The 21,392-nt window shown below is 50.6% G+C and overlaps 7 protein-coding genes across 7 annotated transcripts; 2 read left to right on the top strand and 5 right to left on the bottom strand.

Annotated features, from left to right (window-relative positions):
- Positions 1-1,018: 1,018 nt before the first annotated feature.
- MAA_04639 (hydantoinase) lies at positions 1,019-4,080 on the bottom strand (the record flags this gene model as incomplete). Its single annotated transcript, XM_007822735.1, has 2 exons — positions 1,019-2,467; positions 2,521-4,080. 2 exons carry the CDS (start codon positions 4,078-4,080, stop codon positions 1,019-1,021), a joined length of 3,009 nt encoding a protein of 1,002 aa, XP_007820926.1.
- Positions 4,081-5,291: 1,211 nt separating this feature from the next.
- On the top strand, positions 5,292-9,405 carry MAA_04640 (uncharacterized protein; the record flags this gene model as incomplete). The annotated part of the gene is made up of 4 exons (XM_007822736.1): positions 5,292-5,433; positions 5,496-6,979; positions 7,117-7,492; positions 7,556-9,405. The coding sequence occupies 4 exons, from the start codon at positions 5,292-5,294 to the stop codon at positions 9,403-9,405; spliced, it is 3,852 nt and encodes a 1,283-aa protein (XP_007820927.1).
- Positions 9,406-9,782: 377 nt separating this feature from the next.
- On the bottom strand, positions 9,783-10,836 carry MAA_04641 (Crotonase, core; the record flags this gene model as incomplete). The annotated part of the gene is made up of 2 exons (XM_007822737.1): positions 9,783-10,407; positions 10,463-10,836. The coding sequence occupies 2 exons, from the start codon at positions 10,834-10,836 to the stop codon at positions 9,783-9,785; spliced, it is 999 nt and encodes a 332-aa protein (XP_007820928.1).
- An 819-nt stretch (positions 10,837-11,655) lies between these two features.
- On the bottom strand, positions 11,656-14,030 carry MAA_04642 (homocitrate synthase; the record flags this gene model as incomplete). The annotated part of the gene is made up of 16 exons (XM_007822738.2): positions 11,656-11,927; positions 11,986-12,039; positions 12,092-12,120; positions 12,181-12,185; positions 12,328-12,354; positions 12,411-12,531; positions 12,584-12,707; positions 12,768-12,788; positions 12,849-12,916; positions 12,973-13,077; positions 13,139-13,236; positions 13,288-13,368; positions 13,481-13,577; positions 13,634-13,686; positions 13,761-13,786; positions 13,844-14,030. The coding sequence occupies 16 exons, from the start codon at positions 14,028-14,030 to the stop codon at positions 11,656-11,658; spliced, it is 1,368 nt and encodes a 455-aa protein (XP_007820929.2).
- Positions 14,031-15,365: 1,335 nt separating this feature from the next.
- On the bottom strand, positions 15,366-15,780 carry MAA_10664 (uncharacterized protein; the record flags this gene model as incomplete). The annotated part of the gene is made up of 2 exons (XM_011412382.1): positions 15,366-15,642; positions 15,713-15,780. 2 exons carry the CDS (start codon positions 15,778-15,780, stop codon positions 15,366-15,368), a joined length of 345 nt encoding a protein of 114 aa, XP_011410684.1.
- Positions 15,781-17,680: 1,900 nt separating this feature from the next.
- Positions 17,681-19,718, top strand: MAA_04643 (uncharacterized protein; the record flags this gene model as incomplete). The annotated part of the gene is made up of 3 exons (XM_007822739.2): positions 17,681-18,325; positions 18,375-19,365; positions 19,450-19,718. The coding sequence occupies 3 exons, from the start codon at positions 17,681-17,683 to the stop codon at positions 19,716-19,718; spliced, it is 1,905 nt and encodes a 634-aa protein (XP_007820930.2).
- A 223-nt stretch (positions 19,719-19,941) lies between these two features.
- Positions 19,942-20,838, bottom strand: MAA_04644 (uncharacterized protein; the record flags this gene model as incomplete). Its single annotated transcript, XM_007822740.1, has 1 exon — positions 19,942-20,838. One exon carries the CDS (start codon positions 20,836-20,838, stop codon positions 19,942-19,944), a length of 897 nt encoding a protein of 298 aa, XP_007820931.1.
- Positions 20,839-21,392: the final 554 nt, after the last annotated feature.

Raw genomic sequence — 21,392 nt, 5'->3', positions numbered from 1 at the left:
TGTGTACTTGTGAAAGTGTCAAGGTGTGAACGTGTAAGTGTGTATGAAGGATGATATTCAAAGAGGAAGTGCCAAGTGGCATCTGTGGGAAGGGGGGGAGCAGATGTATAAGGAAATTTCGACTCACAGAGAGAGAGAAACTTCTGGCAAATACTAACATAGATAGTTTGACTAGGGAACTTAAAGTAATGAAGAAGGTTCCTACAGCTTGTAGCCTCAAGTCAGATGCGTAGCGAACTCATACAGCGCCACCGGATTTTTGACTTGTAGACGGAGAGGCTCGTCTATGATGACACCTGGCTGCTTATTTGAATTCCTATTGAAAGAAACTCCAAGTAGCTTCCGAGCCTCGGCTCGTAAACGAAGCAGATGTAGATGTCATCTATATTTGCATGTGTGGACAAGGCCGCAGCACAGCGGCCGTAGATTACCACACAGTGCACAGTGCAGGTCCCTTGCAAGACTCATGAACCAAGAAATCAGTCATGACGGTGACAAGTGAAATGTTTAGTGTATTTGTCCCATTTGCTCCCTTTGGCTCGGAAGTCTGTGCTGCAGCACCGTGAGTAAGAGCAAGCGTGAAGCCAAACTCCATGGAGGTCCATGCACACGCGTCCACCGTAACCTGGTTTTTGGAGAAAGCTATCTATTATTCAGTCCTGTTTTGAAGATTTTGTTTACAGAGACTCACTATATTAGGAATACCGCATCTTCGTGGTAAACGAATAGAAATCAGGACTCCAGGACACGACGTGTGCAGCCTTCCAGGCCGCGCTGGGTGCCGTTCGTATACGAATCATGATACCTTCACTGCCAACCCAGCCATGCTCTTGCCCCGAATACACTAATAACTTTGAGATCTATTACGCAGACGAAAAGCTCAACAGGCCGTCTTGCAGCAAGCGCTGTGCGTGGGTGAACTCAGTCGGTAGTAGATACTAGAAACTGTGGGACTTACAATGCCAGGTTTCTTCCACTTCCTCCGCTTCTTCCACTGACTTCCCAGATCTTCCATATACTAAATCTCATCATACTCGTCAATGACACTCTTTGGACGTATAAACTTTCCTAGGGGGGTGTACGCCAAATGGCGAAAGCCAAAACCCTCTGGGCCACCAATCTTTACTCCTCGCTCAGTTGCAGTCCATTTGTCGCTGGCGGCCAGACCTAGAACCACCACGAATAGACCGTACCTGTATTCAGGAGTTCCGATGGCCTCTCCGTTCTGAGCATCGATTACAGTAATAAGATCTGGAGCTATAGCCAACACATCCTGCTGAAGCTCTTGTTTGCCGTCGTCTCGCAGTCTCAGGACAGCAATGTTTTCGTTCTTGAAGGGAACCTTAATCGTGCCTTGGAATGGAGAACCACGTGCCGTACCCCTGATAGCATCATTATGATCCCGTACATCTGTGCCTTCGATTAAGCATTCTCCGTAAGCATATCCTCCTCTTAGCATCCTCTCCACCCCAACTATCTTGCCCTTCCACAGAACTTTACCCGCGCCTGGCCCTCCACATTCGTCAATGATTGTTTCCCCCACATTGTCCACTCTATTTTCCTTTCGGGCCCTGGCTACTCCGCGGCCTATTCTCCATGCTTGAGAGATTGTGTGCTCCACCACCCAGCGTTTGGTCTCAGCTCCGGTTACAGGTGACTCTGCGCAAGCACAGTGAGAACCCATCTGAGACAGCGCCGCTCGCAACGTCTTCTCAACTTGAAGGTCGCTTTTGGCCTTGGGCATGAGCACTACATTCCCATTGCCGTCTGTCATGGCAATTGGTGACCATATTGGCGATCTTTCGTTGAAGACAACTGGTGTAGTTTGCCATTTCGTAGGATAAGCTCGGCCCATCCAGTCGCCATCTACACACGGAATGTTCATGTTGTTGCTTGCACCAAGGATCATGCCTTGTAGGCCATTGCCACCTCCGATTTCTAGGGCAATGATATGTGTTGCTGACCGGTCACAAATGTTGGACAGCTCCTCTTGGGCCTCGAGTATCTCGTCTGCGCTTAGTTTTTCGATGCCTACCGTTGGGCTGCCAATACCACCACCACACCCTACTTGGTCCTCGTCCTTCAAGTCGAGGGGGTTGATCACTCGTACCGTGGCCCCGTCGCGAAGCTGATTTCGTAGCCTGACCATGAATGAATACGGAGAACCCCCTCCTCCGGTACCAAGGATGTAGCATCCTGTTGAAATCCACTCCACGTCCGTTTCAGAAATATACCAGACACGATTCTTGACCTTGGGCTTGTAATCTAATATGTTAAAAACTTCCGCAATATTGTCTCGTTTCTCCTTTACCGCTGTATTTTCGTCTTGCCGCTGATGTTCCTCCATGCCGTCACAGCTTGCTTCATCATCCTCATATACCTCGACTATACTCTGATCTCGATGATGATTTGCAAAGTCAAAGTCGCCTACTGCGCGAACAATAAATCTATTTTTGTGAGCAATGTACTATGATGTGAGTCAGCAAGCTTTCCATCTATCCAAGGCCCGGAAATATTTACCGGAAGAGGGAGGGTATCCTTCTCGACGACTTCGACCGAGGACGGCAAGGCGCCAGCGAATATCGTCTTTTCCACAGCCATCCGGCTAATCTCATCAAGTAGCTCTCTTGTTGTTTTACTCTCCGTCGACTTGACTATATCCACCACTTCACTTACTCTTGCTATAGCCGCGCCTATTGCATTTGCAACACCGGACCACTTCGGTGTCAGAACTTTGCTGGCTCCTTTCAGGTTTCTGGGGGCAAGTATGGCGCCTCCTCCCACTAGCAGAACTGGAATGTCCTCCGGTGACGTTTTCATTTTGTCCACAATTTGCTCCAGCTTGATGCGGATGATTTGCTGGAATTCCCTGGTCTGCTTCTCACTCAAAGATCCCCGAGCAAGCCCAACGTGGCCAATGTTGAGCTCAGGGTTGGCAAGCACCGCGCAATCCGTGGCTGTTAATATCTTTCCGCCAAAGACAACAGACTCTGTAGTCAGCCTATGACCAACACTATCAGGCCCAACAGTAAGGTGATCGTCTTTTTTGACAATAGAGCCTCCACCTAGACCAATGCTTTTCACATCCGGACAAGAAAAGTTCATTCGAATTCCGGCAAGTTCGCTGTATGCTGCCTGCTGCCTTGGAAACCCATTCGCTTGGAGCAAGCCAACATCGGTAGTTGTTCCGCCGATATCCACCACCATGACAGCTTGAGATAATTGGCCCGACTCTAGAAATGCTGCGCCTCTCATGCTATTCGTTGGTCCACTTGAGAAAGTTCGGATAGGAAGGCGAGCTGCCATTTCTCCTGACAGCATTGTGCCATCGTTCTGCGTAACGAAAACAGGGCATGTCAAGCCCAACTTCTTGATAGGGTCTTGAAAGGACCTGATTGTTTTTTGCGCAAACGGTAGAATGGATGCATTCAGTATGGATGCATTCTCTCGCTCGATGAAGCCCAGATTTGCTATGTCCCGCGAACAGACAACATAACTGTTCGGTAATTCTTGGCTGATTATCGTCGCAGCCCGTTCTTCCTGCCGTTCCACCGTATCGATGGGGCTAAAAACCCCATTTACAACAATGCTATTGATGCCCTTTTCTCGAATCACCTCACAGTGTGTCTTGATTTCATCCGCATCAATATCAGATATCAGGTTTCCATCGACCTCGAGCCCGCCTTTAACAAGAGCATAGTAGCCCAAAATCAATTCTCGCATCTCATCTGGCCAGTCTATGCATGGTGGAACATGTTTTGAAAACGGTCCACACAGTCGTATGACGGCTACACGTGTAAGCCGTGATGCATCTCTCTCTATCACGGCGTTCACAAAATGGGTCGTGCCAATGGTGACGCTAGTGATGTCCTCGGGTTGTATAACGGCTTCATTGAACATGGTGTTTATGACTTTGATAATACCTCTGCTGGGGTTTGTAGTCGTTGGCGTTTTGTGCCATGCCAATACGCCCTGCTCGGGTGACGCCAGTGCGGATGGGTCGAGAATGACACCATCAGTATTAGTGCCTCCAACGTCGACGCCTATTCGGAGGCGCCGACGTTCGTTGGTAGTGGCCATTTTACTTAATTCGTGATAGCAAATGTCGGCATTAAAACGGATTTAGATCTGAAGATCGAAACGCCGCTCCTATGAACCAGGACAGTAGTACGCGCAGGTAGAGCGGAGACGAAGCGGGGTTTGTCATATTCTCAACTTATTACCGGAGTACTCCGTACGGATCAGATCCTGGACAACTGGGAAAACAAGATGGGTGATATAATACTGAAGGCCATAGTCCTACTGCGAATTCGACATGTATATAGTATGCGCGTTGCAAGTTTTCGGTCGGAGACGTGTCGTTGACAGGCGACACTCGAATCATGACGGGCCGCAAAACAACGATGGGATGGTATGCTCTAGTGGGTGGCGGAGATTCTGATATCTTGAGAGGATGTCGCGTATGGCACTTGTAATTATGGATTATATGCGGAGAGTGAATGATGCACTGTGACCCTGCGATCGACTTTGAAACATTGAACGACTGGTGATGGTGGATTGAACTTCACCAGCAATGACAAAGCGGTGTGGTCGTTTCCATTCCTGAATAGGTTTGGGGGGAGAGCAATTGAAAAGCGACCTGGAGGTACTACTTTTAGGCCAGGCACCTAGGCACGATTCAATGTTAGCACTTAGTTGTCACATGCAGTACTTTAGCGATCAATTGATGCTGGACGAAGTGCCCAAGCCTACTCCAGCGCATGGGCCACCTAAAACTGGACACCTAGACACATCACCTCAAGTGATACCGACCAGTTGACCCAGCCAGTAAAAGCACCCACGGATAGGCCTAGACACCGTTGACCTGGGCCAAGTGCCAAGTGGACTGTGGTCCTTTCAGCGGCCAACGGTCAACAGAGCTCCGTGTCTCTCCAAACTTGAACGGTCAATCAATCATGCTTCACCTTGGAAGTTGCGTCAGCCAGGTCGTCACATTGCCACACCATCACCGCGACACGACCACGCAAGCATCTACGCCTCCCGCGTAGCCTACCCGACAAAAATACTTATCTAAGGTGGCTGCCTTGCGCCGATATTAGGATCATGCACAGGGCCTTCTACTTGGTCTAATTGCTTTGATGCTGCCTGGCCACGTTTGCTTCACATCCGTCTCCGGCTCCCATCCCTCGCGGGGCAAGCATTTGTCGACCTCGTCATAGCAGCTACACTCGCTTTCGACAGATATATACGATACCTCTCAATACGGCAGCTTTGTTGGAGATAGTCTCGACATGGCTGGCCACTTTGATTTAAGCTCTCAGGCGCAAGAGGCGAGCCCTTATGCGACGTTGCCAGGCACATCACAAGCTGGCTTTGTGCCGCATAACATGACGCCGATGAAGTCCAACCTGGCGCCTGGTAGAGAAATTGCTGGTATGTTGAATTAGCCTCCATCGTCCATACTATACATGCAACTAATGCTGCGACTGTTGCAGGTTGCAACCCAAGCCGATGGGTTTACGAACTATTAAATAACGACTTCACCGTCTGCGATTTGTTCGAGCGAGCCCGACACGCGAAGCTAGAGAGCACGTATACCTGGGACCATGCCCACAAACTAGTCATGAATGGAAACCAAAGCTTCTCAACAGCTTCGTCCCGCGTATTGTCATCAATATGTCTGGACTGCCACTTTCACTTTGTCTTCAAGATGACCTGGGATGAAGCTCACAGTGATGGCCTGTGCCATCAGAATCAGTCATCATGGCCACTCCGTGATGATCAGTTCCCATGGCACCACTTGGTGTGGGTAGGATCCAGCTCCGACCCAGACGTTGCCCAGGATAACACCAAATATTGCCCTCTGTTGGCTCGAGAATATTTCGTTTGCTCCGCTCCACCTTGTACGTTCCAGCTCACCCTCGAAATATCAGAACCTCGCATGCCGCAGTCTTGGGTGGAGCTTTTATTGGATCGAGAGGCTATTTGCCAGCAGCTGAAGGCAGCAAAGGAACAGGAACCTAGCCGCTATGAAGCTGCCACCGACGAATGGGCCTATCAGGCAACCCTGAATCTAAACACATACCTCAAAAATCTCCTGGAATCCACCCCAGAGGACGCTAGGAGCATATCGAAGAGGAACAAGCGCTTTGCTGTTCTGTTCGGACCCCGATGCTTTGCCATGTTTCGCGAGTTGGAATTCACCGAGAAAGTAGAACTTAGAGACGGTGTTGACGAAGGCTCTTTCACTCCTTCGCCTCCCCCACCTGCGGGCGGTCCCTCGGAAACAACTGAAATAGGCACCTATCGATCATATTTAGAAGATGTACGGGCCGAAGTGCAATGCTTGATACACAAGGCCGGCCAGGCGGCGGAAAAGCCGACAATCATCACGCCAGTTCTACACGCAGATTTAGGATGTAATGAAGTGCCGAATGCTGCTACGAATGCATTAGTCAACGTGGAGCGATACAAGCTGATTGGAGTTCTCCCTAATCAAACCCGAGAAGCGGTAGTCAATGCTTACAAACGCCAATGGGACTTGCTGCCTAGTCGTAGAAGAGCATTGGTGGACAGCATCATGGGCATTGCGAATGATTCCGGAGACGAATTGCTTTCTGATTATGCTATTACTCAATCCTCCGTATTTGATAACCAAACTCATAGACCCGCGACTAATGATGATGACGGCCTGGTGCCACAAGCACTCAATTTCTTGGGTTTGCAACCTCCGAATAATTATAGCGCAGATTCCCTGATTCAAGCATTTAGACAGAAGCTTGCTCGAGATCCGGCAGATGCTACCACTGCACGGTCGATGCTGCTTCTTATCGCCCAAAACTCAAACGATGATATGTATCAAGCTCAACTACTAATGGAAGCTGATGCAAAGATGTCTCTGGAAACGAGCCGGTCAATCCTTGAACTGAAAGCCGTAGAAGTACCCTGGGAGACCACTTATGAAGCTGCTAAAAATAAGGTAAGAGGCTTATATCCATTCCAACCCCTTCCTTCTCTGTTTCCCCCGGTCGCTCCCCCCCTTCTTCTTTTTTTTTTTGAACGGTAGCTGCAGTCGACACACTGTCTATTGCGATGTTTGGCTAATACCGGCCGCAGATCGAGGCAAGCAAGAGCAAGGAAGCCACTCAAGTTTTCCTAGATGCATTAGAAGCAATCGCGGATCATACATACTCTCCAGCACTCAAACAAGCAGCGATGGAGCTCCGACAAGAAAACGGCATATACGGGGTCAAAGCTAAGAGTGAAGACGAGCCGGTCAACTATGCATTGCCTGTCGGATTGCACAACATCGGAAACACCTGCTATTTGAACAGTCTGCTCCAATACCTCTTCACTGTCAAGCCAGTACGAGAAATCGTATTAAACTATGACAATGTTAAACTGGCTCTGGATGATGAAAGTATCAAGGCTCGACTTCTAGGCGGAAACAAAATGCAGATGGACCGTGGTGAGGCGGTCGTCGCGCAAGCCTGTGAGTGACACCTTTTCTTAAGAGTCAGGACGCGATTCAAATGGGAAGCTAATTCGAAAATAGTTGCTAAGGAGCTATCCGAGCTCTTCCAAAATCTGAAGGCTTCAAAACGATCAGCGACAAAACCGTCTCAGCGCCTGGCCAATGCTGTGCTATTGTCGACACACACCCTACTACACAATACCAAGCAGTCATCTGAACCGCCAATCGGACCAAGGCCACCGCCTTTGCCGGCTCGGCCATCGCCAGCACCACCAACTCAGTCCGTGGAGGACGTTGAAATGACTAACGGCAGTGTTGCCAATGCTCTTGAGCCCTCCGAAATGGCCAGCAATTCTAGTTCGAGGACATTGATCGATCAAGAGGATGCCCGTTCCGACCATTCATATGAGAGGGTAGAAACCGTGCATGTCTCTGGCCAAGCAGATGGTGCCACAGAAGTCCTATCTAAGACCGATGACCCTATGGATCAGTCCTCCAAAAGCCCTCCACAACCCACAAAGGCAACAATAACGACTGAAGCCACGAATGATGCGCAGGGGAGTTTTCAAGACGTTGATATGGCCGATGCGGAGATCGAAACCGTAGACCAGAAAGTCTTAAATGCCTTGGAACATCAGAAGAGATCCTCTGGCACCGACCAACAAGATGTTGAGGAAGTCATGGGTAGCATCATTAATCGCCTACAAGCTGCGATTCAACCGACCTCGGTCGACGAGAAGACTGGCATCCAGCTCGAAAAGATTATGGAAACCTTTTTCGTGACAACGGTCAACTACACCAAGAAATTCGACGAAAGGGAATATCAGTCAGAAATCAGCTTTGATCGTTCCATAACTGCATTTCCGGCTCCGGATGGGCCTTGCTCCTTGTATGACGCCCTGGGGCGCAACTTTGATCAACAAATACTAGAGGAGAGCAATCTTTCAAGATATACAGCCATCAAGACTCTGCCTCCTGTGTTACACGTCCTCATTCAACGGTCTCAGTCCATGGGAAGCAAGAACGGCAATGCTGTAGTCATCCCAGAGACGTTATATTTGGACAGATATATGGATGCCCCACATACTTCACCGGTATTCCAACGGCGCGTAGAAGACTGGGCTCTGTCCGATCGCATATCAGACCTGAAGGTTCAAATCTCAAAAGTTGACTCCAACCCGACATATATATCATATTTAGAGAAATACGCAGCCGGAGTCTTAGAAACGGAAGTAGCAGATGGAACTGCAAACGCCGAGTCGGCCGTTGGAGAGGCCCCAGAGATTGTCGCTGCTCCGGAAGAGAATTGGGATTTTGATGGCCCTGTCGATGAGGATTTCCTGCTTGTCACTACGTCAACCTCGACTGGCTCTGAACAACCGATACCTCATGAGCCGAAGCCGTTGAATATTCGTGTGACCGATGCAGCTATTCGTCAAATGATGGAGGCTGAGCTGCAAAAGCGAGAAGAAACCCTCAAAGAACATCAAGAAAGTCTAAAGGGAACACCGTATCGTTTGCATGCTGTTATCTGTCATCGTGGGCACTTGATGTCGGGTCATTACTGGGTATGGATACATGACTTTGAGGAGAACACTTGGAGATGGTACAACGATGCCGACGTGAAGGAGAATAAAAACACTGCGGAGGTCCTGGAGACTCTGAGTACAAGTGGCGAGCCATATTTCCTGTGCTATGTCCGAGATGAAGACAAAGCCGAGTATGTCAATATTCCAAAGCGACAGCCGCCAACACCCCCCTTAGAACTGCAAGAGAGTCCCGCATCAAAGATGGTGACGGATAAGGACGGAGATATTGACGCCGTCGCCGAAGTGGTGGCGCCCGTCATTGAAGGGATCGAACCCCCGGGTGATGAAACAGACCCTGGCTACAAGAAAGGGAACGATGATGCGCAAAGAATGCAGGAATAGCAGACAGTACAAGCCACACTTGCGTTTCAGCTGTGAGGTTGTTTTGTAAGCAGCGCGTTTAGCCCTCTCTGTACACGAAGGATTGTTATGTATGCAGTGTTTCCATTATTCAAATGTTTGATTATGGCAGGCATGGTAGCGGCTACCTCGCACGTCAATTTGGTAAAAATCCAGCTTGGTGGCGATGCGGTATGTAGTTATTAGATATGGCGTCTGGGGTAGACGGCATTCGGACGATGCAAGACGGCCCGAGGCAAAGAATCGTTCGATAGAGAAGAAGTATGGATATGAGAAAAATTCAATCGATAGCCCACGCGTTAGACTGGTTTTCATATTCAATTTCCCTAGTTTGTAGTTTTCAAGCCCTTGATGATTTTTTACCGCCCCTTGAACACAGGCTTTCTCTTCTCCTGGAATGCCTTCAACGCCTCATTCCTATCCTCTGTCGCCACCACCCTCTCATACATCTCATTCTCCTTCTCTTGTCTCGCCCACGCAACGGCCTGCAACCCGGCGCGGATAGCGACTGGTCCACCCTCGCAAATCTCCTGGGCGAGTCTAACTGCCTCTGCTAGGGTAGTCTTACGGGCGGCGGGCAAAATATCCGAAGCATCACGCTCGTCTTGGGGCACCACTTCCACCAGACGATCCGCAATGCCCATAAAGTACGCCTCCGGCGCTGCAACACGGCGGCCCGTGAGGATCAAGTCTCGGGCTCTGGAGAGGCCAATGATGGCTGGGAGACGGTGGGTGCCGCCTGCGCCGGGGATGATGCCAAGCCGCGTTTCCGGCAGGCCGATGGTTGCATTGGACGAGAGGACGCGGAAGTGTGTCGAGAGAGCGAGTTCGAGACCGCCACCGAGGGCGAGGGACGAGATGGCTGATATGGTGGGGATTTGAAGGTTGGAGAGGGTGGTGAATGTGCCGCGGAGATTGGCGAGGAATGCAGCCGTTCTATATAAATGGGCGATGGTGAGCTTCCGCGGCGAGACGAGCCCAAATCTGCGAGCAGCAGCATCGTTTTGTCAAGAAGGAATAAAGATGAGTTTACACGTACTCTTCCTGCGTGAACCCCCTGCGCTCCTTCAAATCCGCGCCGGCGCAGAAACAGGCATCGACGGCGCTGGCCAACACCAAGGCCCTCGTTGGTCCCAGGTTGGCGCTGACGCCGGGACTAGCTACGCCCGTCTCCTCGCCATTGGGACCATACTGCGCATGGACGTCGTCGACTTGTGCGCGGAGAGCGGTCAGGAGGGCCTTGGAGATGGCGTTTCGGGCCTTGGGGCGGTTGAGCTCGAGGACGCGAATGTGGCCAGAGGAAGCAGAGGGGATGTTGGTGACGCGGATGAGAGATTCGGTTTCGGTGGAGTAGAGGCGGCGGATGGATGTCGCGGTCGCGCGAGGGGACGAGAGCGATATGCGAGGAGGCATTTTGAGGGCAGTGCTGGGCGGTTGAAAGCTACAAGGAGAAGGAAAATGGTGACAGAGAGTTTGGAGTTGAGGATGCGGCTCAATTGGTGGAAGTGACGTCGTCGGCTTTCATCGGTACATGGAGCTGGTTTGCAGACCAAAGGCCGAGGGCGCCAGGCCGGGAAAGTGCTCTGCACTCGCCCCGACAATGGCTTGGCAACTGTCATAGAATATTTGCAACAATTTGCTTGTGCTGTGTGTCAAGCTATAGGGGTTTAGCTTACTGTGTCTTCTTCCACTGTTCGGACCCCGGTCTGCTCAAAAATCTTTTTCTCTATAATCAATTAACAATACTAACATTTGCACAAAGGCGCTTGAAAGGTACCTTAGGTATCGGGCGCGAGACGTCCTTAGGGACCATTGCTTGGCTTGTCCAAAGCTAGCTTTTGCTTCATACTTAGTAGATAGGAAAGACTATTTAGTATGTGTCTCTATGAAGAGATAAATAGCGCTGATTCAGTCTGTTGACTAATGAACAACTTAATCCATTTTCGTTCATGATATAGACAACCATCCCGCACAGCCAGCCCATCAACCTCGAATCACTGGCCAAGGCCTAGCTAGCCTAACAACAACCCGATACGCAACGGAGAAAGGTATTACACGCAGCGTGCATAGGACTTTAAAATAGTACCGAGCATAGCATGCTAGTGTTGTGGCGATGAATGCCTAAATCTTGTTTTTTCATTGATCTATCATCATCTAATCCCAAGTACCCAAACTTTTGCTTCCTCTTCTGCACACGCCTTCATGGAGTAGACAACCTCGTTCGTCTCAAGCTTATACCTGCAGATCTAGATGGTAAGACCTAATAATTGAGTCTGTGTCGTCAATAGCCAGGGGGCGAATGTCCGCCATTTGCTTGATCTTGGCAGTCCTGCGCATAGTGTCAATATCGCCCGTGCAGTGAAACAGGGCGGAGAAGAGGGGAGATCCGTACACTTCTTTAACTTGATCATCAGAGAACTCCGAGCCCAGGCCTAGCTGCTCGATACGGGCCTTGACAGCATTCCAGCCTGTAATTCTTGAATTAATGGAGACATAGCGTGTCACTAAAAGTAGACGTTAGCATAGAGGACTCGATAGAAAGGGTGGTGGGCGTGGACGCACTTCCGAAGTCGTGCGGATCGATGATCTCGTAGGTTGATGGGTTAGCAAGAATAGCTGTAAAACAGTTAGCGCTGGAATAGTGGTGACTGCAACTTCCTCATCGTACCCTTAGCATGGATGCCAGCCTTGTGAGTACTGGGTGCAAGTTAGTTAGAACAGAGCCAGGTAACCGTCATTGATCAATGAATAGCTTACAATGCCTATCTCAAGGTTAGCAGGAACAAGATAAGTATGCTTGGACACAGGGGCAAGAAGATAAGGTGAGGTCAGTGATGCAAGGAAAGATGGGCAGAGGAGGTGGCAATGTGCATGAGTGTCGACTGGTGGAGGGGCGGAACGTACGCAGAAGCCCGTCACAGGATTGTTGAACTAGGAACGAGATTAGCTCAACACATCAGAGTTCAGAATGCTCTCCTTGTCCTTACTGGGATATTGACCTGGACAGCATCGGCAACCAGGGTTTCTAAGCTCTTCAATGCCTTGAGATTATACTTCGACTTGACATAGTCCGGTGCTGTTACAACCATCCGGGCCATCAAAGCACCACTTCTCTTAGGATCAGCGGCTGTTCCTCAAGACGGGCCGTTGTCCTACTTACAGCGGAGTGATGCCGTTGCGTTCGCCGATTCCCAACACGCTGGTATCGACGTGCGTGGCCCCAGCTTCGAGCGCGGAGTGTGCATTTGCAACTGCGCAGCCAGTATCGTCGTGAAAATGGGTCTCTAGGGTTAGGGTTAGTCAAGGGTTTCATAAGTTGGGAGCTAGATGATGGCCAAGGTTACCTATGTCGCAGCCCACACAGCCTATACATATGAGTTAGTTACAGGAGTCTGCAGGTGATATCAGAAGACGCGGGAACTCACCTCTCAATGTCCTGATCAAGTCGTAGACCATCCTTGGCGTGGCTCCGCCAACGGTATCAGCGACACCTCTGGGATCCGTTAGCTAACCGAACGCATGCGACACAGTGGAAAAAGATGTCCGTACACTCGGTCGACACCAGCCTTGTCACAGGCTTGGTAGAGGTGTAGGATATCGACGAGGTTGCTCCTGAAGGAGTCCTCACTTGAAAAGCGGACTTCAACACCCTTGCTGAACTTGAACTTAGCTCTCGTTACGGCGGCATGGGTTACCTTCTCGGTGGCTAGCGAACCTCTTCACATAGTCAATGACCTCCAGGGCAATGGATCTTATCATATCCATACTCTTGCCGTGGGAATATTCCCGGAGGAAGCTTGATGTTCCAATAACCTAACATGGCATAAGCAGTTGAGCAACCGAAAGAGGATTAGAGAAGGCTACCAGGTCGACGCCATCCACGCCGCACTCGACTGCCTTCTTCGCATCTTCCATATTACAGCGGACGTGCGTAAGGATCTTGGCCTAGAGATGCATAGTACTTAGTTATATGTCCCACTTTTTGAAAGCGACGACTGTCCCGCTATTAAACTGTAGCCATCCAGCGCGCCGATCGACACTGCAGTTGAGAACGAACCTTGAGACCAAGCTGACAGATGGCCTTGCAGTCATCATAAGAAGCTTGACTAGCTACAGGGCTGGTCAGCTCGATGTAGTCTACACCGAAGTTATCGCTTTACCAACTGTGTTAGTATGTGGTTCATCGTACATTATGATGCTGTTTACTTACAGTGCTTTGGCGATCTTGATCTTAGTGTCGATATCGAAGAAGGCGTTCGCAAACTAGTAGCCGATGTGAATATCGTAGAAAAGAAAAAGGCGTCGGGTCGACGTAGGAATTGAGGATTCGTACGTACCTGCTCTCCTTCTCTCAAAGTGCTCTCTAAGATACAGTGTCAGTCGCTGTGATGCACACGAGGAGGAGGGGAAATTGCTGTACCAATGATCTTGAACCTGCCAACATTTGAGATATAGTCCTGAACAGACTGGTAGGGAGAAGACGCCGGGTTGCCCTGGGCAGGATAGACGCCATTGCTTGTCGATGCTGAGGGAGCAGCATTGTCCGTCGTCGAGTTCGTGGCGGGCGGGGCAGCGCCAGCTGCGTCTCCGTTGCAGGTACCGCACATGATATCGACTGTGTTGGCAAACGCACGCGGGTCTAAGTCGGTGGTGTTATTGTTGGAAAGGGTGTCTTCGGTCCGCTCGAAAGATGCAGCTTGGGCAGGATAAGTAAGTGATGCTGGAGATCTAAAAAGCTGGACGTCCGTGACGTGAGTCAAAAGCGATTCCGCTGTCGGCCAGGTTTTTGCCCATGTACTCGTAGGTGGGGGCACAAAAACCCTACAGATTGAGTTCAATTGGCCAATCTCGTCCCGCATTCGCACAAAGCAGCGTCGATCTAATGAAAAATCGACTGCGGTGTGTTTAATGCCCCCGATCTAATTCGATGCTCCCCAGGCGGCCCACATAAATGTGGGCAGTACAGTGCACATCCCATCGAGCCCGGGACTGTCACCACTTTACGCATTAGCCAATCAATCAGCCAAAAAATGGGCCAGGAATTGAGGTACATGCTTTTCCACCTATTTTTGGCTATGAAAAAGGTACTGAAATTTATCAGAGTTACAAAGAGCTACATTTAAGGGGAGGAATCCTGGCCGGTGTTTTGGTGTCATTACGTGTAGCGATATGTATCCTTGTTAAGGAGGCTCGCACGGCCCACTTACTAGCCAGTGCAGAAAGTGGTGATAGTTCAGGGCTCCTTGTTCATGATGTATCAAGCTAGCAGGGGCCGCGTAAATGCGTGTAAACGGCTTAGATGCCAAGTTTTCAGCCAATTCTGCGCTGGATTTGCCCTCTAAAAGTCAGTCGCTCAATCGTGCTCGCCAAACCAGTGTGCGAGTAAGCTTGCTGATTCTTGTAAAAAAATCATGACCAAGGGGATACCGTCAGGACGGCACAAGAGAAAATCTCCACCATAATTTAGTGGCATAAGTCCCTTTGTCAGTCTGCTCGTCGTTAGTCGCTGCGTCTAGGATCTGGCGTCGCATGTTTATTAGCAACGGCATCCGCCCCTCATGACTGTTGACGCCGGAAGTCGCCCCCCCACCCCACAGCTAGAGTGCCCTGCCCGCTCCACACAGCCCATTCTGCTGGATACGGTAGTGGCTCTAGCCATGCAGCCGAGGTCCGATGATGCGCCGTGGTTTTGATGCGCACGATGCTTCATAACAGTTGGTATTTATTTATTTATTTATTTACTTACTTATTTATTTCTAGGATCAGTGCTAACCGGAAACTAGATAGAGATTGTGATGAGTGCAATGTAAGATTTTAACTTGAACGACCTGAACAGACGATGCATATTTTGAATCCAAGACCTTTTTCCCCAGCACAAAGTTTATTCTTCGCTACCTTGAATCATAGGCATCTATCGAGCTCCTGCCTCGTTCTGTTAATCACTACTCATCTTGACCGCACTCATCCACGTCCATCAAGTCCTCGCATCCTACGCTATCATCGTCACTGTCGATGTCCGTCAACCCTTCATCGCGAAAGTCATCCTCCGTCAAATCGTCCGCATCCTCCTCGTCTTCCAAAGAGCTTAGCTCATCGTCCTCGTGCTCCATGAAGATATCTTGATACCCCTCGTAGTCGGGCTCAGCAAAGTCGGTCTCGATCGAATCGTCCAAGTCATCGCTAAGCCAGTCCTTCTGCCCGTCGTCGGAATCATCATCGCTTTCGCTTACAGGCAGATCCTAATGTCTCAGTCAGCACAGAATTCTTCACATAGCATAGGGCTACTTACTCTTTGTGGACTGGAAGTAGCCAGTGATCGTTGTCTGCGAGATCTTCGCCAGCTTCCCTGGTTGCCATCCTGGCTCTCGGCTCTCGAGAGGCTGAAAGAGGTAGTCAAAAGCATCTAGCACAAGCTTGGTTTTCCGGCAATCAATCAGTGCGAGATGGTTGCGACCACAGAGGTTATGCCCGGGGTGAAGAACTGAGAAGAGAACCTCTAATTTAAGAGGGAATCTTGTGTATCCAGGCGGTTGCTGGATCCTCTGTTGCTGGTAAAGCGGAATAAGAGGGACACAGTTCTCATCGCTTGGAGGAATATCCTGATAGCCTCCCGTGGCAAGGAAAACACGAAGAATTACTAGATCATGCTTTCCAAATCCCTAGTTTAGAAAGATTGTATCGTTTGAGATGTTGCTCTCTTGAAGTTTGCGGGCTACTTCGTGTACATCCATGTTGCTGATGACAGGTCGAGACGATGAGTAAATTCTTGCTGCTGTTTGCCTACTCAAAAACCCTTAAAATGCATGCAAGTGTCTCGAAGAAGATGCTTTGTCTGCTTTTGCTTCATGGCAGAGCTTTCCAGGATGCTTCAGTGTAGTATTGATCAGAATCTGGCCATAGACACGATCAATAATCGAGAACTCAAAGAGTTGATGAGAAGCAACAGAATACTCAGTATCTAGGATCACGAGATCTGATGGGCCGATCGTAGACCATTTCGGATCTGTTCCACAAGGTCCAGGACAATCTGGTATCTGCTGGGATTGGGATAGACCCACTGTCTGCTGGCAGAAATCTCTAATGCGGTCTCGAGAGCTGGAAAGTCCTGGTCGCCTTGCTTCTGCTGCCATTCTTGGCCAAGTTGACCAAGGTGATGCCAACACATAGCGCAGCCAGAGAGCGAATGCGAATTGCAACCCTCAACGCTGCATATTCCATCCTTCGGTACTGGATGGGGCTTAATGTGCGATCCGAGAAGTATTCGTAGAAACGTTGTATGTAATAAGTAAAATATATATTGAAGTACATAATATATAGTTTTAATATTAATTGCTTGTTTTATAAAGTACTCGGCAAGTGATAATTGATTAATGCACAGAGTTATCTGCACTACTTGACATTGTTAAATTAACTCGAGAGGGGGAAAAAATTGATATTGCTCCTCGTTGTACCCCGTACAGATGCGGCTCTTATGGACAGGGGCGTGCGTGCCGTGTACTACTTCGGAGCCGCTCAATGACTTGCGAAACACACAATCAATGTGGCGGCAGGCAGATGCTCGGGAAGTCTATCGAGCGGCAGCATTTAAAGTTGGCAGGCAGGTCCATGGCAACCAACTCTAAGGCTCTGCACCGTTGTAATGCCGAGATGGAGGTCATGAACAAGCAATGCCCAGTGAAGCTTAGCAACAAAGCCCGAGGCCAGGCGCACCCGACGCATTTTCTTGCCTGTTCTTGCCTGCTCGCTTTAACGCTAGACAACCGAAAAGTCTTGGCGTTCCGTTTCCCTTCTCGACCTTAAACCGCTTTGGATGGCCAATCATGCAGCGCCCCCACCGCCTCGCGTTATCGTCGTTGCTGACTGGAGGGTGAACAAGACCTCTACTTTGCTTCTAGTGACCTGAACCATGTTGGCCTTTGGTTATGCTTGACCACTATTTTAACCGGGGTTCGAGAGAGGAGGTCGTCGTGCTCGTTCTGGTTCTCACCGATTCTCACCAATCCCTTGGCGTTGTGGCATCTTGCTCCTCGCACACTTTTTTTTCTCTTGCGCTCCTGAGTTCTTCCTGTCTGGACTTGCGGGTGGGAATGAGACACTCACTTCAGAGCCGGTATATCACCTCGTTTGGGAGGAGGAACTTGACGTCACCACGCCCCGGGCATCACTGGCTGCAACCAGGCCGGACTCCACCGAGGACAAAAACTGGTCTCCAAGGGAATGGGCAACACATGCGCAACCTCTATACCGGCAGCTAGCCATGACGGAGATGTCTTCACTTCTCTCCCCCGTCGCCCCGGCTGTGCCTACAAGCGCCGTCATCAAAGTCACCGACTCGCCCGTGCCCATTCAAGTCTTTACTCACCCCAGCGCCGATGACTATTCCGTCTTTTTCCCCTTCCACGACCTAGCGGCCCTCAACAGCGGGCAGCAGGACCTGTTCTCCTTTAAGCAGCTCATTAAAAATGGTACCGAGGGGCAGGATCTTCTCCTTCTCTTCACTGACGGGTGCGAGGTCGACGGCAAGACGGACTGCTCTAAAGCGTGTAGTAATGTATCTACGTTTTTCGGTTCCCTAGAGACCTTTTACAACTGTATTGCCTTGTCGTCCATCTCGTATTGGACGAGGGAGACGAATCGGTACTACATATCTGAGGAGGCGGAGCGCAATGCCAGTGGCATCATGGGCTCGAGTTCTTTGGCCTCGTTTGATGGAAGGCCGGTCTTGTCTTCGTTTGTGACGTGTGCGCAGGAGGCGTGCGGTGCGGATGGTCTGCATAAGCCGTGTGATGACTCGATTAAGACATTGAGCCATGAGGCGAATGCAACCGCCATCTTCCAGGCCATGGATGACTTTTGTCCAGATCTTCAGGCCGAAATTAACCCGGATATATTTGGGCCTGGTGTAAGTCAACGTCTCCTGTATGATAATATTCCCTATCTGACACATGTAGGTCCTCATCTCATATGTTCTCCAAGTGACCTTTTCCGGAACCCTCTATCTGTTCCTTAAAGCATTCACTCTCTACGTGCGCTACAGCCACAAAAAGCAGGAAACAGAAAAGCGGTTGCAGCGAGCCTCGTCTCGCGGCGGCCTCACCCGCCGCTTGACACGCATCGAGTCCATCATCTGGCGCGACTCGTCGGCGCTGTCTCGCACAAGCATCGCCCTCGCCACCACGCTCGTCGAATTCCAAGAAGCGCAGTGCTGGTTCGTCTTCGCCATCCAAATCGCCTCCATCCTCGCCATTGTCGTCAACTCTCAGGAGGGCACCTTCTGGGGCGAAATCATTGTCAATGCTGCCGTGGCATTTCACGTCAGTCAAAACGGCATACTGCCCATGTTCCTGATACAAATCTGCCTGCACCACGAGGGTATACGCAACTGGCATACGTTTTTGGGCTTCTTTGTCGAATACTTGCTGGCCATTGTCGCGACCAGGCAAAAGGTGTATTTTCGCGACGCCTTCAACTTGTTCAAACAGGAGAACAAAATCGACGCGTGTGGGCAGAATCCCAGTCCGCGGAGTTATTGTGCGTCTACGCAGGGAGTGGAGGGCCTGAGATTGAGCTTCTTCCCGCATCCGTTGCTGTACAAGATGGTTTTTTTGGTGTTGGATACCATTGCGATTGTGATCCTGGTGTTTGACCAGCTGAGTTGGACGCTGAGAACGCACCGGTCTACAAAACACATCACGATAAGGGGCTACCGAGTAGGCAGGGCGCCGAACAGTGGGCGGCTGAAGCTGGCCTGGATTCACTTCAAGCAGTGGGTTTGGCGGATCCTCGAAGTCATGTATCTCGTCATCAATATTCTCTATTTGATTTCGTTGATCAAGGTCATTAGTGCCGACAGCTTCCAGGCGAATAAGTGGTCGTATGGACAGATTATTGCCATGACGGTTTGGGGACCAGTCATTGTCAAGTTGTTTGATTTGGCAGTTTGTAAGTGCCCTTTTTTTTTCGGGTCCCTTTTCCCTATGATGCCGTACAGCCACGTGTGTGACTAACAGGTAAATAACAATGCAGCCGGTCCGCCCAAAAACGGCCAACGACTCAACTCTGGTCCTCCGCGTCTACGAATCGACAATGTTATCAACAGACGCCACGGGACGTCGGCAGACGAGGAGCTCGACGCCGAAGAGGAAGCGTACGGGACTGGGAGAGAGCGGCGGATCCCAGCACCCCCGGAAATAGACTTGCGGCAGCGGTCTCGACCGACAAGGGATGAAGAGGCCGACTTGACGGACGGCATTGGCGATAGTATTGGCGATGATATCAAGAGAGTGGGAAGGTAAGGGTGTACGTTTGTGATATTTTTACGTGACATGACGACGTATGATGACGCCTTATGACTTTACGCATCTGGTAGACTAATTTGGTGCGCCATTTACCATTTAACTGGTTATAAATTATACAGATGTAGATTTCACGACACTTCTAGCGTTGGCAAGTACTAAGATGAGCTGGTTGTTGTACAAAATACACTATGAGCTTGTATTATTCATGTCGAAATCATTTTTATCCTGATCTATTCGCATGCGAGGGGTCGTCGTACTTGGCAGGCTGAAAGTCAAACGACAGGTTCTCCCTGTCCCGTAGAAACGTGTCGACCCTCTCGTCCTTTGTCCTCCCCGCCGACGCCATGGTGTTTTCGCGCATCTTCTGCCCGATGGCCCAGTCCTTCTGCTGCACAAAGTCGACGTACTGCTCGCCGGCGGCTTCGGCGCGGTTCATCTGCGCCAGAGCCCCAATCATGCACATGCAGACTACGAGGGCCGCAAACGTCCCGTTGCTCATGTACATGGGCTCGCTGGGCTTGCCGTCGCGCTCGTTCCGCCACTGCTCCCAGTCCTCCCAGGTGGCGTTGCGCGAGGCATTCCCCGGCTGGTGTCGCCACGCCTTGTCGGCCTCTCGGAGGTCCGGGGCACGGTGGCCGGCCGTCCAGCCGATGCCGTGGTGGTCGTACAGACGACGTTTGTTCGGGTCGCTTAGGAGATTGTTGGCCGCCACGACGAGGTGGTACCTCTCGAGGCGGGTTGCGTGTGGAATCTGCTGCGGGGAGGACGAGGGCAGCGCATCTTTGTCGTGGGTGTCGGGGTGGTATAGCTTCACGAGCTGGTAGAACCGCCGTTTTGTGTACGGCGCGCCGCGCTGCATGCCGAATATCTCGTAGGGGGTTGGGTGTGGCGACCTTGGCCACGGCGGCGGGCTTGGGTCATCGGGTTTCGGAGGCCTCGTTGCGTAGCATCTGGAAGGCTCGAGCATCCAATGCTTCGACGATGAAGGGCGTTTGGAGGGTCGTGCTAGCGGGCATTTTGCGCTGAATCGTCGTGCTGAGGTAGCGGATGACGGGCATGGACTGCACGGTACTGAGCACGTGGATGAGCAGATGGCCGCGGCCGAGTGTTTGAGCATCGTGGGTGCAGACTTCCGTGATTGCGAGGGGCGCGCATAGGAAGAAGAACCGAGTAAATTTTACATTGCTCGTTTCGATTCAGGTTTTGGTGTCGTTGCCGGGGGTAGGCAATCGGCCGGGGCGGCTCGCGATGTTGCGGGAATGGAGGACGAGGTCGATGACGGAGGCTGTCATCAGGTGAGCAAGTTTCCACACTCCGGATGTCGTGGTGCGCAAGTGCAGCCAATACCCGTTTAGTGCGGCGGCAAGGCGGTTGGCGGGAAACCGGCGTGCGGGGGATCCACAGCGGGCCAAAGCGGCTTAATCTCGATTCTTTTCCGAGTTCCGAATGGCATTTTTACAAAATCCACACCAATAATACTCTTCGGCCCTAGGACTTGCTGCTAAAATCGCGCGAAAACAAAGATATTTGATTCGAGTTTGATCCTGATCCTGACTGCGTGTCCGCGGCATGTGCGAAATGGGCCAACAGGTCCGCAAGAGCAAAACTCACTTCGACAGCCTTGCTAGTTGGCGTTTATCACGATGTGTGTGTCGAGTAGTTTTATTCAAT

This window comes from Metarhizium robertsii, assembly GCF_000187425.2.
Source record: "Metarhizium robertsii ARSEF 23 chromosome Unknown MAA_Scf_1, whole genome shotgun sequence".
Lineage (NCBI taxonomy): Eukaryota > Fungi > Ascomycota > Sordariomycetes > Hypocreales > Clavicipitaceae > Metarhizium > Metarhizium robertsii.
The sequence above is the reverse complement of the archived record's forward strand: the minus strand, read 5'-3'. Positions and strand labels throughout refer to the sequence as shown.